This window comes from Idiotropiscis lumnitzeri, chromosome 1 (assembly GCF_059441095.1).
Source record: "Idiotropiscis lumnitzeri isolate Australia: NSW breed Sydney's pygmy pipehorse chromosome 1, RoL_Ilum_1.0, whole genome shotgun sequence".
NCBI classification, from domain to species: Eukaryota; Metazoa; Chordata; class Actinopteri; order Syngnathiformes; family Syngnathidae; genus Idiotropiscis; species Idiotropiscis lumnitzeri.
Genome location: NC_142391.1, coordinates 8501021 through 8520686, shown reverse-complemented (window position 1 = coordinate 8520686; position 19666 = coordinate 8501021). Strand labels below are relative to the sequence as shown.

Sequence of the window (19666 nt, the reverse complement as noted above, 5' to 3'; positions counted from 1 at the left end):
ATATATTTAGCCCTCTCAGTTTTTTTTATTTTATTTTTTTTTAATGGGCATGGAGAGAGAAAGCAGCTTGTCTTCTTCCCCTATTTGGAGACACTGGCAGAGGCAGGCAGACTGCTCGATACAACACAGACACACTCACTGAGCAGAAGGTGAGACAGAGAAGCAGACGGGCGGGAGGCTAGCGGAAAAAGGAAGGACGTAAGGACAGACGCAAACAAGCTCGGAGGCAGAAGGGGAGGCAGGCGGGGATGAATAAGGACGAGATGCGAAGACCATCTGCGCCGTGTTTGCTCTTCTGAGAGAAGCCATTGATCTGCAGTCAGATACCCGGAAAGCCTTCTGAATGGCAAGTGCCTCTCTTGTTTGTGTGTGCGTGTGCGCGTTTGTGTGATCGCATTCTCTGCACATGTGTAAGAAAGTGCACACGTGTTTGGGTTAAAAATAGCCTTCAGCGTGTTCATTTCTATTCATTACAAGCATTTTTAGTGTTGCACTGTTCTGCAGACACCTCCATCTTTTTTTTGTTTGTTTTTGCATCAGTACCACTCTTAACAAGCGTGTTATTTTGGTTTATTCCCACCCAGCGCAGATGATGCTGGAACAGTAGTCTTCACTTCCATTTTGTCCGTCACTGGTGTTTATTTTAATTTGTTAGTTTTCATTCAATTTTACTTTTACGCATATATAATTATTATTTTGTTATATATTCTTGTCTTATTTACCTTCAAATTCTCAACTGCTATTTAATGTATTATTGCCCGTTTGTTTATATTTTATTTTTACCATATGTATCTTTATCTTTATATTTATATATTTTTTTTAATTTATTTTACACATTTTTATTTTCTATTTTTGTCAAAATTCGTATTTTTAGTTTCATGTTAAACGGTTTATAAGTTTTATTATTTTTGCAATTTATTATCGTCTTTTATTATTAGTTAAGTTAAAACGTTTATTATTTTATTTATTTTATCATCATTTTTTAAATTTTATAATCATTTTACATAACTTTTATGATAATTTTTTATGTATTTTCACATGTATAACAACAGCACGTTCATTAAGGCAGCGGGGAGGTGACACTTGTGTTGCGTGTCAGTGACATTTCATTCCCTGCTGCCAACTTCCTATCATGTCATCACGCAAACGAACATTTGTAATTACTTAGTACCTTTCACATTGGCCTCACACCACAGGTATGTGCTGACTGAAATCTTCCACTCTTGGGAATATTGGACGGCTCAAATGTTCTTGTCGTGCACCCACACGGACCTGTCACATGAGTTTTTCAGTTTTGTTTTTCTTACAGTATTACTATGATTATTATCATTATTGATGTTAATCCTATTATTTTTAGTAGTAGTAGTTGATGTAGTAGTTGTATAATAAAATTTAATAGGACAGAATATGTTGTACAATGAGATTGGAGCACTTTTCCTCTTTCAGTGCAGACGTCAAATAAAATAGCAGAAAAATGTACAAATAAAATATATTGCACAAGATGTTGAAATTTGCATACATTGATAGAATAATTAATTGTACGGCTGGAGGGACAAAGTCACGCATGCGAGAGATCAGGGTGGCGACGGCTTTTGGAAAACAACACTTTCTCGGTCTGCTGGTCCACATGTAGAGTCAACGATAATGCTCCGAGCCTTGCTGAGGTACCAGGAGGTGAAAATGTCCGCCAGGGAAAGGAGAGGGCAGCCAACTTTTACCCGCTCTGCTAACGGTCCTCGGAAGCCTTGCTCCGTCAGATGGAGACATGTCCGCAGATTCTTAATGGATGAGTGTCCAGATTGTTTTTCTTGAGGACTCTGAGGAAGTGAAGACGCTGCTTGATGACTGCTGAGATGTTATCTGTTCAGGAGAAGTCAGGATTCTTTCCACAAACTCGCCGAACACAGGAGGGGGTTCGGTTCTGTTCCTCCTAAAGTCCACAATGATCTAATTTGTCTTTCTAGTGTTCAGGGCCGGATTGTATGAACACCGGGTTGTGAATTTCTGGAGCTCCCCAAGAGCAGGGGTGGGCAAACTACGGCACGGGGCCCACATGCGGCCCGTTAAACGTTTTAATCCGGCCCGCCGAACTTGAAAAAAATTAAATGAATAAATGTTTTATTTTCTAAATACTGTGGTGTGTCAAAGACATATTTTGTTGTAATGCTTCACTTTCATTTAAAATTAAAAGTATTCTTAAAAGTATTTTCTTCTCAGATGAGGTGAGGTTACCAAAACACTCCATCCATCTGCTCCTGGTTGGCCCCTCTGTCAAATTTTAGAAGCCATTGTGGCCCGCCAATCAAAAAGTTTGCCCACCCCTGCCCAAGAGGGTCAGACCCGAGAGGCAGCTGATGAGTACTCGCTTGCCAAACAGAATACGGCTTTGGCAGTCGCAAACGCAAAAACTCAGGCTTGGGAGGAGTTTGGTGAGGCCATAGAAAACAACTTCCACTTTTTGGTCCATCAGGTGAACTATACTTCAGACCGTAAATACAATTGTCTGGCAACGCTATAATTAAAAGAACTGTTCCAATAAATGCTCTCTCATGTTTCTTGTAAAAAATTAGTTCATTGTCAACCGCCCAACTGGACTTCAGCATTCCAATCATCTTATTCATCATCGTTTGTCCTGCCGGTAAAAGACCAATTTTATTTATTTATTTATTTTTTGGTTTTTTTTCCCTCCATGTTGCTTTTTGTATTCTATTTTACTCCTATTGTGTAAAAAGCAAAAGTGAACAATGAGAACATGGCGATGAGTCACATCATGTCTCCACATTGTCTCGCTTTTTCTTTCTGTCCTGCGGTCAGACTCGCTCTGCATTCAGACCCTGGTCTGACATTGTTTTTATTACTCAAGCGGATGAGAGCTTCATCAAGGTCATTACGGAGCATCAATTGTCAGGAAAAAGACGTTACAAGTGTGAATGTTAAAGTCTCTTTAGCTGAACACTGATGGCTTCTTTTTTTTTTTTTTTTATCTAAAACTTCCACTAACCAGCTCGATAATGGATGGACATCGTGGGGACCCCAAAATGTCAAAGACACACGCACATACACACACAAATATCACCCCGACTAATATTGATTGTTTAACCTTTAATCAAGGTCTTGCGTCTGGTCTGTCGTGACATACATCAAGAGCGTAACACCGGAACGCCCCCCTCAACCCATAAACGCTGGCGCCTATATGCATCACAAGCGCAAAATCAGGGAGTGAGTACTCGGGAAGAAGCCAAATAAGCTTTTGTGATTAAAAAAAAAATGCATGTTGGTAACAAGATGATTGTTTCCTAGCAACAGAGACAGGCTGCAAGCAAACCTGCATGCGCCACATTCAGCACCTGAGTCATTTTCAGTTTTTCCATTGTGCTCTCCCCTTCCTCAGAGTGCCACGAAAAAGTCATCGGCCGTGCAAGAGGAGCGGCATCATCCCGAGGTAACGAACCAGGTCATGTTAGGTCATAATTGATCTATCCTGAGAGTCCTTGTCAGGTTTAGCACATTTTTTTTTTCATTACGGATAGCAGTGTGTTGATCTGTTGACAGACAGTTTTTGTAAGCATTGAGAGGGGTGTACCACAGGGCTCATCCATAGGGCCACTTTTTTTCTATATTCATTAAGGACTTGCCTAAAATCAATTCTGACCGTCTTATTAACTCAAAGTACATTACAGATAGATCATTACCCATACAAGTTAGAACAACAATCGTCTCACAGTTCTTATTTCCGATTTCAGATTATGCAGAGTGTACATCAGAACACTTCAATTCAAAACTTTATTCGTTTAATAATTTGTCAGGTTTCATAATATGCCCGTCATTGTAATATATTTGAGTTGATTGAGTGTCTTTCGAATGTGGGAGGAAACCGGAATACCCGGAGGAAACCCACGCAGGCACGGGGAGAACATGCAAACTCCACACAGGAAGGCCAGAGCCGGAATCGAACCCACGACCTCCGCACTGTGAGGCCATCGTGCTAACCAGTCGTCCACCGTGCCGCCATCTTTGAATCCATGTCCTTTAAATAATACTCAATGTTTAAAAGAATACCTTGACCGTCACGTTGTGTTGACTGTATTTTTGTGATGGTCCCCCTCCATTTTGGTTCCTAAAACTAGCCTGTTTACAAATATTGTGAAGCAGGTCCACTGATGAAAGCTGCTTTTCTCCCGGAACAGATGGTTTGCCGTCATTCCTCCATATCGGCTCTCTCTGTAGGAGCGAACCACGTCTGAAAATCGAAACCGCGCCGTTCAAGGAATCAGGGTAATGCAGACTCCGGCGTCCATGGTGATGGGGATTGTCTTCGCCCCCTTGGGTCTGGTGCTGCTCTTCACCGCTGCCATCACCCCTCAGTGGAGAGAGGGCCACACACGTCTGGACTTGGCAAGGCCTGGCTCTGTTCTCCTCCGGACGGTGGTAAAAAGCCACAGTCCTGGGGTCCGGCCAGGAACGACGGATGGTCTGCTGCTGAGCCGCTCCGATGGGCTCTGGGAGAGTTGTCTGCAGTTGGAGCACTCGGAGCTGAAGCAGTGCTGGCCAGTGGCAGGTCCTTATCAACGAGACCGCCGAGTTCGCCTGGCGCAGGGCTTGGTCCTGACCTCCTTGTTCCTGTGCGGCACCGGCATCCTCCTGGCCTGCATCGGAGTCCGCTGTTGGACGGATCTCCCGCTACGAGGGGTGGCTGCCACGGGTGGGCTCCTTGTGGTCATCGCCGGGGTGCTCAGCATGACCGCGCTGGTGGTCTACACTCACAATCTGCGCAGACTGGGGACGCAGGACACCAAGCAGGACCTGAACAACACCAGGTTCCCTCAGCTCAGTTTGGGTCCGGCCGGCTCACTCTACTTTGGGTGGTTGGGTTCGTGCTTACAGGTACTGGGAGGGGGCGCCCTCGTGTTGAGCTTCAAGAGACCGCGATGCAGAACCTGCCCTGAGTTGGCAGCCTGCCCCGCTTGTCGACCGTGCTCGGAGATTCGCAACAAGCCCGACTCTGACATGTATGAAGTCAGTTGTTAGAATGTGACGTGACTTTCAAACTTATTCAAAACTACTCCAGTGCCGAGGTTCTCAAACTTTTTGGTTCCAGGAACGCTTTACAGGGATCTTTTTTTTTTCCCCAAGGAGCACCCTCATTATAGGAATTTCAAAGTTGCCTACTTAAAAAAAAGTCGTTATGTTCCGATATAAAATTGTGGTTTTGAAATGTAAAAAAAAAAAGTTCTATAGGGACCAAGCTCTGTCAAAAAAAACACAAGTAATCGATGCCGACACAAAAGCGTTTCCAAGAAGCTACAGATGCCTCATCATGGTGAAGCTCCTCCCCTCAGTTCAACATAGATGCTTGGCACCAATATGCCATCAGGTGGCACTGAAACAATAGCAGCTTTTCGGTTTATGTGGGACTTCGTTTGGGCCTGAGCACAAAAAACTACAAATTAGCAATAAATGTCCCCGCCCCCCCCAAAAAAAATCTTCAAATAAGCAAAAACTCAAGAATGTCAAAATGCAAATGTGCGGCAGTCATTGTCAGAATCTTACAAGAATGAAGTCAGATTTGCCCAAGATCATAATTCCATGGCAGGGTTTCTTTCATTTTAAGACTTTTAAATCCATTTTAAATTTTTTAAGAATGTAAATTCCTATTTGTCACATGTTAAGATGTAAATGTAATTTTCAAATTAATCTTTATTTAAGACATTTTAATACCAATGCCTTCTTTATTTTCAAAATTGATTCTTTTTTTTTTTTCACGATCTGCAGGAACCCTGTATCGTACTGTCAAAGTTCAACAACGAAAGACAAAATTTTGTATGTGAATTTGAAAAAACTACAGTTTAATCCTTGTGAATTAGGACTTGTATCCTGGAAAAGACGACAATATTCTCTAAAAATTTGGGACTACATTCTCGAAAAAAAAAAAAAAAAGCCCTATGCTCACCAATAATCTGGGGATTTATTCTTCTAATAAAACAGCTTTTGAGCTAAAACGATGACTTTCATGCAGATTGACGTGACATGCCACAATCATATCCGAGCTTTTAATTGTCCCTAAATCTTAACGACATACTGCTCCCCATAATTTACTTCTAATTAATTCACGGACCCGCAAGCGACAGCTCTCAGTTCCCAGTAGCTCCAGTTTAAGAACCTCTGAAACAGTGTGTCACTCAAAGACACTTCTCCATCGCCTCGCCGAACTGTTGTCAAGTGTGACAATGATGACCTTCTTCAGATGCTCACTGCAGATATGACAGCTGTCTGACTAAGTTCTTGTGCCGCCTTTGACAGCCCTGCTTTGTACTGTTAAACTAAAAAAACAAAAAAAACATCACGCTGCATCTGAACATAACAACAGACGGCCTCGGTAAATGACGGAGTTCCGTTGCTATGGCGACGGAGTAACGTGAATGTGTATTGAAGTCGTAACGTGTGGGCGTCTCATACTAACGCAGAAGTGAAGTCATAATTACAGTGAAGATTGGCAAACAACTATGTCATAAATATAAAAAGATCAAATTAAAAAACTGTCAGTACGACAGTAACCGAGCGTGCCGTTTTGTGTCTCATGACGTTTGCTAAACCATGTCAAGACTGTCGTAAGCGGAGGACCCATTTATTCACTGTCACTTAACTTTACCCGCATCAGACCGGATTTACAATACAGTTACGTGACTATTCGGGCAGGATAGGGACCCATCCCTGCTGAGAATAGCGAAAATTCAATTGATGCCCAACCAAAAGTTTTATAAGTACCTATAGATGCCACACGATGGCACCAAATCGATATTTTGACATTAGACAAGGCTTCTCGGCCTGCGCACAAAATTTTTAAGTGATTTTCAAGGAAAACCCTTTTTGGAGGTTTATCCCCGTATTTTCAAGATTTTATTGCAAACTCTCCCCCCCCCCCGATGCATTTATAACGGGTGCGTAATTGTGTCTATGCAGATCTTCACTGTTCGAGGGGCAGGCCGGTCCCCCTCCACCACAGATTGCGGAAGGTCCACTGTACCCCACTTCAGTAACAGTCCAGTGGTGCCTTGAAATACATGTTTAATTTGTTCCGTGACTATTCTAGACACCATAAATCATCTTTTATTTGAAATGAATGGAATTGCCATTGATCTGTTCCAGTCATCACCCAAGAATCTTTTAATAAGGATAAACGAAGAAGACACACCTTCCACTATTACTCAGTAAGTTGCTCTAAGACGATTCATTTTTTTAATAAGAGTGAATATTGTTAATATCCGTCTACATGTGTTGCTCCACCATTTGTGTTCAAATATTTGACATTTAAATGGTTGTAATTCTGTGACTATAAATACTGTTCGAATGGCAATGGCCTTTTCAATGATATGTTAGCATTAAGCTAGCAGGGGCTGTTCTGATGTTAACTGTACTGAGATCTCACAAGTCAAAATTGTTAGCTTTTTAGATGCACTGGTACGCTTCCATGGCAAACTCAATAAAAAAACTAAACAATTCAGTGTAAATCCAGCCTTACTGCGACTAGAATAGTGCGCTTTTTGTTCGCTTGCAGCAAAAAAAAAAAAAAAAAAAAATGTAATTAAAAAAAAAACAGAAACACACGTTTATCCATTTCTTGATCTTTAAACATTTTTAGAGTGTGACCAGCAATATTTTTTTGAAACAAGTGTTTGGGCACATCGAGTGTACAGTATATACACATTCTTTAGATTTTCAAAAAAAAAACTACGCAGTTGTTGTATGTGTTTGCACTTGTGTATTAAATGAAAGGCATTTCAATTACCACGGTGTGATTAATCCTTATCGGAATTCTTTCAAATATGTTTGTATGCTGCTGATTGTAAATTTATAAACTGTGTTGGGAATACCCCCAAACTCAAATCTGAGAGACAGCAGTGAACTACGTGTCACAAGTGACAACAAATCTCACAAAAATGACATTTAAATGATGCATAACTGCATGTGAGCGCAAGGCAGTGGAGTTTTACATTGGGTGGTAAAAAAAAAGAAAACACAAAGTTGTCATATTCGATTAAGATTTACGCCCGCACTGTAGTTTAAGGCATTTGTAATGTTTTGAATGTTACTCAGCGGCATGAAAAGAGGGAACAAGAAGAAACAATTAAACGATGCCTCTCATTCATGCTTATTTAATCTGCTTTTATGAAAATGCATGATATCCTGCAGCACATTTCAACACACAACCCAAGAAAAGTTGAACTGAAAAAAGAATGACAATCTTCATACATAAAAAATAGTAAGTCGAGTGACAAATGTGAGTGATCATGACACTGTTTTTTTTAAAATTTATTTTATGAAATGACACATACAGTGAAAATGAGCCAGTCAGAGATTCTCTACTTCACAAGCAATACATAACCATGATGTATGGTTCATAAACAAATAAGCACATCGCAAAACAAGCTCTAAATTGTAAAAAAAAAAAAAAGTAATTTGACACAGAGGGAAATTCTTTCCAGAAGGCCATTTTTTATCTAATTAATGCATAAAAAATATTTTGATTGCTTCCTGTGCAGCATTACAATTTAATTATTTTTTGTTAAAATCTTGAAATATTTCACTCTGTGTTGTAAATTGCATAGTTTCACTTTTTTCTCTATATTCTCATTTATTAAAATCAACCTGTACATTTAAGTCCGATAAAACGAAAAGAAAAAAAAAGCACTACCTTAGAAGTGATTTACATGTACAGTATCTGTGCAAATATTAATTAACGGGCACATGCAGCACATATTTTGAAAACTATTTACACATCACATTTTAAAAGGCATCTCCTATGTAACATATTTACCTAGAAAATTGAGGGAATTAAATACATTTTTGATACTGACGATTGGCAATTTGTTCAATATGTAAACTACAGCAAGTCAAGGTTTTAAATCTGTTCACAAAAAAAAAAAAAAAGACACAGGCACATCTGAATAAAGCCTCTTTCCATGCACAGATCCCGCAAAATTAGCCAAAATAGAGCAATCTTCCCAAGAGTTGTCTTCGTAAATTATTCCTCGCACAAAATGGCACAAATGCATACGGATTGCAGTTTGCAGTTTTCTACGATCCCGCTTACAAAACATCGGGCTGTCTCAATCACAAAAAAAAAAACAACTAAATGAGGGGTCTTGACTTACGAGTTGAATTTGTCACATGAGCACGCTTAACCTAAAACAGTCAAATTTCAAATCATCCTTCCCCATTGAAATGAATGGAAATGCCGTTAATCCGTTGCAGAGGAAAATTATACTTACTGAACTTTATAAAATCATTACTTCATGCTTCAATTTGTTGTGCATCTTCCTCAGGTGCATGTTTATAAACATATGAAGACGACGGTCACAACTGTTCATAAGCCGCAGTAATAGTCACGAAGTTTACTGCGTTGATTTTTCCAGTCAACTTTGAGGGGCACGAGACAGCTTGAACTTGGCCTTTTCATTATCTGCCAAAAAAATGTATGCTGTGAATTTGGCTGCCTCCATCTTGTAAATTTCATTTCCAAATTGAGCCACGTGCTGCTTCACCAAGTCAGGATTACGTGTAGCACAATTTTTATGGCAAACTGAACCCAGCCAAGGCGAGATATTGAAGAAGAGGAGTGAGTGTAATGAATGTACCGCAGTATTCACTTTTTTTAGTTACGTTCCATAGTCCAAAAATCCACATTTGTGTGAAATAGACAAGATGGGAGCGACTTCCATATGTCTGGGTAGGACATGACAACAGGTGTAAAACTTGCATCCCACCCTTCCCGCTCGGAAGTCCATCTTTCTGGTCAGTAATGAAACTGACAAAGGTCCTTCTGTGTCTCTCTGTCTGGACACACTCCAGTAGATGAGATTTAAATGTAGAAATAAGTGTCGGTTGCCTCTCCGCTCTCCCTCATCTCGCTCAGCTGCTTGTTGATGGATTCCTGCAGAGAGCCCAGCGAGAGTTCCAATCCGGGACTGCTGCTCTCTTCCACCGGCGAGCCCCGAGGGAGCTCCGAGCGAACATCTGAGGGCTCGGCGTCCACCAGTTGCTCGCCGTCGCTGAGGTTCAGTCTGTATGCGCCTTTTGTCTCCGCAGCGCTTGTTTCCGTGGCAACCGTTTCCGAGGCAACCTTGTCGGCAGGCGTATCTCGCGCCGCAACATCGGCGGCGGCGGTGTCGGCATTTACGACTTTGGAGCCCCTGACAGAGGCCAGTCTTTCGATTTCCTGAACGAGTTCTTCGTTCTGCTCCTTCCACTGGCGGTATTTGGAGGGTGTCACGGCGGGACCTTCCAGAATTTTGTTGAGCTGCTGTAATTCAGCTTCTTTAGCCTGCAGGACATTGAAGGGATTTAAATCTAAAGTATCTAGTATTGATCCGCCAGTAGATGGCAAAGTTGCATTATTTTGGATTTCAGATCAGCACAGCTTTTGAGTTGAAAATAATTATTAGGGGGATGAACCTCGACTTGTCACGTCCATTACAAAGGAGAGAAATGCCAGAGGTTGGACAACTTTTGACACTTGACACTTGAACAGAGGATGTCAAAGTATTGGATAAAGAATATGAGTCACGGTAGCGAGTAGAAAGTGTGTGGCGTGAGTGTGAGGGAAAAGATGATGCAATTCATGGAGTGAATGGCAAACGCCAGGTGAAAAAAATAAAAAATAAACTCACATTCAACTCGGCCTGTAGATATAAAATATTATTTTGCCATAAAAAGTCCTTTTGCAATGACACAAAAGCAAAAAAAAAAACAAAAAAAAAAGTTTCTTTTTATAAAAAAGCTTGTGGTGAACTCAACTCATGTTTTACTTTTGATTACGGGTAGAGCTTGTTTGCAATGACACAAAAGCAGGAGAAAAAAATTAGAACATCAGCTTGGCTGAAAATACTCCATGTGGGACCCGGTTTTGAGAATTTTAATTACATTATTTTTTATTTGACCAAGTAGTGCATTCCATTGGGCCGCTATCAAATCCAAATAGCGTTAATCAACAATCAATTCCACTAAACGTACTATACTGATTGCTTAAATGGACTCTTGGACGAATTCAAAGCACTAGTTTGATTCCGCTGCCCCCCGACCCGACCGCTCACACTCACCTTCAGCGTGCTCTGCAGTGCGCGCAGCGTGTGCGCTTTCTCATTGATGACGGGGTTCTTGTTGCGCCTGATGAACGACCTCCTGAAGTGGTCGTGTGTTAACGGCTGCTCGTGGCCCATCAGGGACACGCCTCCTTCCTTAATGTTGTTCAACATCTTGCCCATCTCATCTTCTGGGGCGGCTGGAAACGACCACACGTGAAGTTTAGTCCTTGTTAGTCAGGAGCAGGAGTGAATGGGAGGATGCTCATACCTTTGCTGCCCCCTGTTGAAGGACTTGGCAATGACACCTTATTGTTGGTTTTGCGCTTGGGGCGAGGGAGTGTGCTGGACTGCACTTTCTGTCACACATCATCAACACCTATCAAGATGAATCGCTCATAAATAATGTGTTTGCCTTTGCAAGTGCACTGACCTTATTTCTCCTGCGAGGTGAAGGGGAGCCCTCATTCTCCGATTCTGTCTCACTGTAACACTCTGTGATGAAAGCACATGCACAGTCAAGTATTTCAGCAGGATTAAAAGTACACTAGGTGAGTTAAAATCGAAATCAATAATAAATATTGTTGGGGGGAAAAAGTACACTGTGTTATCTGAAAATTACATTTATTTACTAGAGGTGTATCGATCAATGCCATCGACTCATAGTAGCATCTAGAGATACAGGTTTATTTTGTTCAGTGACCATATTCGGAACTGAAACCACTGCAGATATGAACCCTCTTGACTGCTAGAACAAATGTTTCGATCAAGGAATCCAAGTTATTAAATATTATTTGACATCGTAATCAAGAAATAATATCTAGGTGAAAATCATATATAGAGCAAAAGCAATTTTATTGGCCCTGATGTCATGAAAAAAATAGTAATTTGAGTGGGATCGCAAAGTTTTTCCATTTTGAACAGAATTGAGGAATTGTTCTGTTTGTTGTACTACTTCACTTTTAAACCAGTGAGCTTGAAAAGGCACGCATAAAAATAACGCTATTTTAGCCTTTGGGTTAAAGAGCTTCTACATCATCATTATATCGACATAAAACATTTTGTCATTAGAATTGCTCACTTAAGCACTGAATGTATGGATTGAATCCAAATATTTGTAATCAAATACTCCTCAACTTCATTTAAAATGTAAATGTACCTTCTTCACTGTCTGGGCCCGGGCTGAGCTTCTTATGCTTCTGAATTGCTATGATGAGACAGTTTATCCACCTACGGAAAACGATATATTTTAAAACATAATAATCATCAACAAACACATTTTAAATGGTTATAGAGTTCTTACTTAAAGGTGTCATGTTTTACAAATTCACAAAAGAAAGGTTAAAATGTGTTACTAATGATAAGTGTAGTGTGTAATTCTGACTGCAGGGGGCAGTGTAGACTAACTTAAAGAAAGAGCTGGCGGTTGATTAAATGTAACGTTGCTGTTAATTTAAGTAATTCTTCTAAATAATTGTCACATGAGTTGGCGACCTAACTTACTTGCTCATGTCGCTGACATTGTCAGCAGCGAAAAAGAAGTTGTAAAATCGCTGGTGACGCATTTTGAACACACTTCACATGGGGGGGAAAAAAGACTGAATTACTCATACCGTATATGAAATACTAATTTAAATAAAACGTTATTTTTTTCTTACTATTTTCTCTTGTGCTCGCCAGCGCTCTCTATGTTGTAACTGGCGATGTTGACAAACCCCTCAGCCTTCTCGTCCTGCACAAAAAAAAGAATGAAAAGATGAGTCCAAATGGATGTATTGGATACAACAGCAACACATCTAAAATCAAAATCAAACTTTAGGAATGCAAGTCTATCCTCTAATAGTTGATTTTATAAACTATTTTTCCCATAGCAAATAATGGAAAAGAAATAATCCCCTTTTTCAGTCAAACCATTATCACCATAAAACATTTATTCACTGAAAGGGATGTGGAAGAAAATGTTAAAAATGTAAAAATGTAAAAAAAAAATCATAACAAAGATTGTTTGTATCTCAACATAAACTCTTAATTGAAGTAATCTTTGATTTGGTATGTGATTTGAACCATTTTCATAGTACAGTTATATCCTGATTGACTTTAGTAGTTGTGATTCTTTTCTCCTGATTCGCACCTGTTGGCTTGTGTACCAATAGAGGGACGGCCCCTTGAGGACGAACCAAAAGCGTTGCCACTTCTGGGTGATGAAGACGCTGCTCTCCTTCCTCTTCTTCCACAGCCAGCCATCGCAGTCGGGTAGCACCAGCTCTCGACAGGACACGCGGCGCCGACTGAGGGCCGCTGTCATTCCTGGGATGGGATGAAATAAAATGATCTGTTGAAGTGATAAGCAGATAAAAAATGGCTGTCGTCTGGTAGAGTCTCTCACCTTTGGTAGAACTCTTCTTTGTCTCCTGGTGTCCCTGAGAAAAGACCATAAATTGATGTTCGTCAGTGGTCGGCCATCAAGGCCTTCTCTGCTGGTCTGACATAATCAAGAAATCCTGATCATATTCTTCACATTGTCATATTATATCCTAGTGTTGTTTTTTTGTGAGTTTTTATCCAATCAGAATTCAGCTAGCTTGTGTTGCCAGGCAGATTTCACAATACCAGTAGCACGCACTTATTCCTCCGAGGCCTTCAGATACAATCGTGCGGGCGTCTGTTCTGTGTCTCAAGGGAGCTTTTACAGTTGGTAGACAGCTGCAATAGCCAATCAGATCACAAATTGATGACAGCAAGGCCTTCTCGGAGGCCTTACGCTGAAGGTGATGAACGCGTTTTGTCACTCGTGAGGGTGGCCGTGCGATGCGGAATCAACACACCAGAAAGTCATAACCGGCGACCGTTTGAAAATCTAAAATATATTCTTGCTTTTTTTAAAACCGCAATGGCCAAAGGAGGGAGAAGTGTGGATTTAATTGCAGATACACTTGCGAGACCATTTTCAAGGTGGACCTTTCAAGAGAAGCTCGGTCGTCCAACGCTCACTCAGTACTGTGTCAGGGTGTTTCTGTTATATTTTCTGTCCAGGCGTGGTGTCATAAATTATGGTATTATGAGGCGAATTTATTCAAGTCGGACTTCACAGAAAGCCTACGTGTGAAATGCACGGCCCGCCACTACTGTTCGTTGAATTTATACATCGAGTAGGAATGTACAAATCATTCAAATTTAATCATGACGATCAAAAAAGAAAAAAACAAAAAACACCTTACAATCCAAGAAAAGGAGGAGAGATTATCGATATAATTTAAAATAATCCAGATTTTTTTTCCTTCCCACAACAGCCTAGACTGAACGCCGGGTGTCGTCGTTTTCGTACCGTGTGGCCCACCATTTCAGGACAGGAACTGACGCTCGCTCTCTCCTGGTTTTGCGTCTGCAGTGACGTACTTCGGTAGAACTCAAAGGGTGAAATGCTTCTCGGTGAAGGCGAGCGGTCTCTTCTCCGGTTGAGGCCCGGGGAAAGTCTCGAACCAGACAAACTTTCAAACTCACCTGAAAAACGTAAATGTAGAGACGTTAGACCTCGGACTTTTTTTGTGACCTACTTGGAGAATATCAGAAAAGATTGATGGGATTAATCTAGGGAAGGATAACTCCTGGAAGTGTATTCCTCGTCTTCTACCTGAGACAGACAGTAACGATGGAGCGCCTTGCGGAGTGAGCCTGTCTTCCAGCTCCTTGTCGGCAGACAGCTCTGACTCCTCCTGTCCCATAGGCTCCTCAGTCACCTCTGGCCCTTGAACGGCTCTCCTGTACAGTAAAATATACACAAACTGAGATTAAAAGACATCGTTGGTACTGTAGAGCTGCACAAAGCTGATTTAAGATAAGCAATAGAAAATCAACGGATGACCTTTAAAGATCAACGATGCGCTAATATGTAAATTAAAGGCAGACTATAGAGAACCCACCTTTTTTTTTTTTTGGGCTGAAATATTGACTTTTTCTGAATTTTGTGCTCAGACCAAAGACAAATATGATTACCATTACCATCTGGTGGCATCATGGTGTTTATAATTCATTGTTATTGTTTTTAATGTTGCGCTAGCATCTTGTGGCACTTTCATCACCACACGATGCAAACTGCTTTTTGGAAGGTTTTTATCATTGGCGGCTTTTTTTTCTATTTGCGGGGTAGTGTCATTTTACTGTACACACTGCACTAGTTGTCAATCAATCACAAGTTATGCACATCGACAGACAAGCATTCACTGTTAATTGCAGGGGACTCATACAGAGAACTGTTCATTTCACTCTAGAATTGGTCACTATTTAACCAAAGCGCACATTGCTACAGTCGCCAGAACTGCTACATGATGATTGTAGAAGAAATCATTAATTATAAAAAAAAAAAAGGTTTAGAAATGAATTATTAAACATAGTTCGGCGATAAAGTTAACATGTTTTTTCCAAAACGATGATTCCTGGCCTAGATATTCATCCCTCCTCCAACATCGATTTATCAGGGAGCATCTGTTCACCATCAACTCTCAGTCTCTTCTAGCCTCATCACTCCCTTTCCTCCTTTTCGGCCCCATTTCTTTTCCCTCCTCGTCGGAATCTTTTCTGCACGTATCGCAAACTCCCTCAGCTATTCATATGTGTGCAATTTATTTTCCACTCTTATTTGACCTACGGTTTCCCGGCAGATGAATGAGGTTTAAGTCTTGCTAGGAGGTTCCGTTCTAACAAGTAAAGCGGTTCTGCGAGTTTGTCTGTACTGCCTGTAAGTTGACATTACTGAGTTTTGAAACTTAGTAGCATATATCTAGAAACTAATTGGCTAAAACGGTTACTCATATTACGCCATCATGCAATAATTGGCTGGATGACTAACTGTCAATAAACCTTTTTGAGTGGGCCTTAAATGAATCGTGGCAGTAGGCGTCGCCTTTTTCGTAGTTAACGGACCAGGATCCCAGCTAGCAAAGGGTTAGTTGGTAATTTATACAAACAAGATTCCTTGGCAGGATAGTGGGTTAAGTAGTCAGAGGTTCATCAACTCATTCACTACAAGCCAAGTAAAAAATAAATAAATGAAAAATTTTTGACGTCTTTAGCCGTCAATGGCAGTCAATGAGTTGACTCAGATTTTTTTTTTACTCGGCTGGTAGTTAATGAGTTAATGGACATTTAGTTTGCTCGTTAGCTGCATAGCATGATACGATTTACATTTTTGGTCAAGGGACTGCGATGAAACCACCAGAAGAGATGAGCCATAAAGAAGAAGAAGAAAAAAAAAATCCAACAATTTCAGGATAGCTTTATAAAAAAAAAAAAAAAAATCCAAGAATGATTGAAATTGTTGCCTGAAAGATAGGGAGCGGACGGAAGCGGCTACTCTCTCAAAAATGGAATGCCTCGGATTGTCCTCAACCCCGTCTTCTTCCTCTTCCTCTGAACTCTCCGCTTGGTAGAAGTCGTCCTCCTTTAGAAAGAGTTATCGACACAAACACAAGCATGTGAGCTGTATGTCCACCTTGTCGTAACTATTACAACAGTGCAAGATAGTTAAAAGTACACTCTGTTGCTTGCATTTGGTAGTTAACAATTAAGACTCCCACGGCAAGTCTCAGTTAGATGAAGCTGTGTTTTCATTCATTCATTGGTTTTCTTTCTTATCAAGAAGTTAGTTATTTATTTGAATTGAATTGTCATTTCTGTGCTAGTTAGCTATCTTATTGGAATCTTGTTAGATTATCTGACTAAGTCTCTCCGCACTACCAGTCATAAAATACATCATGAAGACGGAAAAAAAAAATAGTCCGTCTCGAGCAGGGGTGTGTCAAACTTATTTCTGTGGACGGGCCACATCGTAGTTGTATTCCCTAAGAGGGCCGTTTTGACTGTGACGTGAATCCATATGAATGTATGATCACATTACGTTATCACATACGCACAATAAATTGATGGAAAGTTTTGAAATTACAACCCAGTCAGTAATTGCTTGTTTAGCAATTCTTTAATTTATTTTAAAAAAGAAGGATTGGCAACAAATAAAATGGCAATATCTCATCGCAATGTTGTTCAAAGTGAAGAAAATGTGCTAGAAACAGGAAGTGGATGCACATGATTTGCCCTTCGCGGGCCACATAAAATGAGGTCGTGGGACAGATCTGGCCCCCGCGCCTTGAGTTTGACACCTGTGCTCTAGAGTATTAGTTGCATTTATGGGGGAAATTTATTTTAAACCCGAGACCATGAAAAGTCAAGCTCACGTAGATGCGTGCGAAAATACCTTCGGAGCACGCACTGCTTCATTCTGACAGTGTATGGAAAAAAAGTTTGATTTATAATCTGAAAAAAATTTAGCATTTAGTTAGCATTGTTTACGGGTATCAATCCCAAGTGATCCAGATTTCAAAATGTTTTTTTGTTTGTTTTTTTTTTTAAATTGGACACTACTGTGTGTAGCTCATTTATTTTAAGTGCAGCGTCAAATTGAATTTGTATCAGAACCAAATGATTAGAGTGGATAAGTGTCCTTGAATGACCTGCACAGAAAGGGAGCACTGGACTGAACCTCGGCGACACAGCGAGCCCGAAGACCTTTTTATGACCAGATTGACGCCGTTGGGATTCTCCCGTAACTTCTTCACAAGGTTAGCCCTGCTCCAACCCACCTAAAGCAATAAAACACACACACACACGCGCACACACCCCCACACCCACACACACACACAGAGTTTATGTTCATGTTGTTTTGTGTTTTGCCATTTCTTTTTAAACAATTTACAGCTGTTTACTTATTTTTAGACTTGTGAAGGTCATAAAACGATTGCTTGCTCATTACTTTTGCATTTCGTTCTTGTCATTTGTCATTAAAGTTCAGACAGTCTTAATATCTCAACAGTTACATTAAATTGTGAGCCATCATCACAGGAGTTTATTTTTTTAAAATTGTTTTTCGTTTTAAGACTGAGGGCCAAATTCACTATTGTTTGGCTTTTGCGTGGCGCAAACCGGTAAAAATTGGGATAGCATCTAACTCACAAAGCAGATGGGAAAATGGTTCACTTACTGCGCTGCCAAGTAGATTGTCTCGGTGCTCTGGTTGCGCAAATTTAAATGAGTTCGTGATCGTTTTCAGATTTTACTAATAGCAGTGTTTGTAAAGTTGTACGACAGGGGTGTCAAACTAATTTTTGTGGACGGGCCACACCGTAGTTATGGTATCCCTCAGAGGGCTGTTATGACTGTGAACACCTTTGTATGATCACCTTACGTTACCACACACAAACACACAACAAATGGACAGCCAGTTTTGAAATCAGAAGCCAGTAAATAATTGTTCGTTCAAAAAATTGTCAATTTACTTTAAAAGGGGAGGATTGGCAACAAATGTCAATATCTCTTATCTCAATGTTTTTAAAAGGGAAGAAAATGTGCTCGAAACAAGAAGTTGACGCACATGATTTGCCCTTCGCAGGCCACATAATAAAGAGGTCTCGGGCCAGATATGGCCCCCGGGCCTTGGGTTTGTTAAAGGATTTTATGACCGTGCTACAAATTATTTCTCTTTTATATCATGAACGTATGTTATTTCCAATTAGAAGAACTCACCACTATCTGGTTATTGACTTTGATCACTTCATCTCCAGCAAGGATCTTTGCAACTTCACTTGAAGGCTAAAAGGAATGACGCACAAAAACTTTAGCACAAGAGCTTAGTACAGACCGAAACATAGTGGAGAAAATAAAATACTCTTTTCCGATGTGACACCCAAGTTAAAACATGCATCACAGTTTAGCTCTCAGTAAAAAGAAATGAGAAGCTACTTAGCCATAACAAAAAAGTCGGTGTTCTTGTTAATTCACCTTATAAACCAAGAAAGTGCCCCAAACCAATTCAAAAAGGTCAAATTGTGATAAACATCTGAGATATTTCTTGTTCAAGTTGTTGACCTTCACCCTTTGTACTCGTAGCATCTGATGATCACTACCCCCTGACCTGCAATCACTCCCATTTTCGTTCCACGCTCAATTAGCTTCGGTTTGCTCTGAAAACAAATGCGCTGATTGTCCATAATTTTGATTATTTCAACCAAAGATAACGTGTAGCAGACATTTTAGAAAGCGTGCAAAGTGCAAAGCTCTCCATTGTGATGCAGAGCGCAATGTTGAAAAGTAACTATGGAAACCGCATATCGCAAATATGGCTTTTATGTCGCTGATCTCTGCATGTAGAGCACAAGCACTAAATATTGCCAAGGCCCTCTTGGAATCTCTGTGTCCTCGGTGTGTGCGTCTGTGTGATGTTTGTCAGTCAGGTAGCCTAACGGACATGACTTGCATACGCTGTCATTTTTTTTCATTGGCCAAGGGGAAGTTAGGATTGAGCTTGATGAACTCTACCTGAGCAGTAAAATTAATTTAACTCATTCACTGCCAGATTGAGTAAAGTGAATGGACTTTTTGACGTGTATACCCGTCAATGGGACTGAATGAGTTTTAAAAGGGAAGTCAGCCCCCCCCAAATTCAAGGCAATAAAATGTTCTATGCTTCTTCACTAGTCGAAACATGGCATTTTGATTAATATTGTGTTTGTAGAATTAGAGTTACACAGGAAAATCCACAC

The 19666-nt window shown here is 40.5% G+C and overlaps 2 protein-coding genes across 5 annotated transcripts in view; one reads left to right on the top strand and one right to left on the bottom strand.

Annotated features, from left to right (window-relative positions):
• Positions 1-53: 53 nt before the first annotated feature.
• On the top strand, positions 54-7569 carry cldn23l (claudin 23-like). Of its 2 annotated transcripts, XM_088314711.1 has the most exons (3): positions 54-346; positions 3392-3442; positions 4188-7569. In XM_088314711.1, exon 3 carries the CDS (start codon positions 4279-4281, stop codon positions 5026-5028), a length of 750 nt encoding a protein of 249 aa, XP_088170837.1. In that variant the 5' UTR covers positions 54-346; positions 3392-3442; positions 4188-4278; the 3' UTR covers positions 5029-7569. The 2 variants fall into 2 exon arrangements, with proteins under 2 accessions (XP_088170837.1, XP_088170827.1); XM_088314701.1 differs by lacking the exon at positions 3392-3442 and having other exon boundaries at positions 56-346.
• Positions 7570-8295: 726 nt separating this feature from the next.
• Positions 8296-19666, bottom strand: part of cnksr1 (connector enhancer of kinase suppressor of Ras 1) — a 30826-nt gene continuing 19455 nt past the window's right edge. For 2 of the 3 annotated variants that reach the window (XM_088314630.1, XM_088314648.1), the window contains 14 exons: positions 18651-18716; positions 17582-17710; positions 16397-16515; positions 14710-14837; positions 14404-14579; positions 13465-13498; positions 13210-13385; positions 12737-12810; positions 12582-12653; positions 12238-12308; positions 11512-11573; positions 11350-11437; positions 11097-11278; positions 8296-10321 (listed from right to left, as the gene is read on the bottom strand). In XM_088314630.1, the coding sequence (XP_088170756.1) occupies positions 9860-10321; positions 11097-11278; positions 11350-11437; positions 11512-11573; positions 12238-12308; positions 12582-12653; positions 12737-12810; positions 13210-13385; positions 13465-13498; positions 14404-14579; positions 14710-14837; positions 16397-16515; positions 17582-17710; positions 18651-18716 (1839 nt within the window). In that variant the 3' untranslated portion in view covers positions 8296-9859. The remainder of the gene's footprint in view (positions 10322-11096; positions 11279-11349; positions 11438-11511; positions 11574-12237; positions 12309-12581; positions 12654-12736; positions 12811-13209; positions 13386-13464; positions 13499-14403; positions 14580-14709; positions 14838-16396; positions 16516-17581; positions 17711-18650; positions 18717-19666) is intronic. The other variant, XM_088314639.1, reaches the window with a different exon arrangement.

Bases quoted from the DNA above. Each gene is read 5' to 3' on its own strand.
- cldn23l (XM_088314711.1), top strand. From the start codon at position 4,279: ATGCAGACTCCGGCGTCCATGGTGATGGGGATTGTCTTCGCCCCCTTG.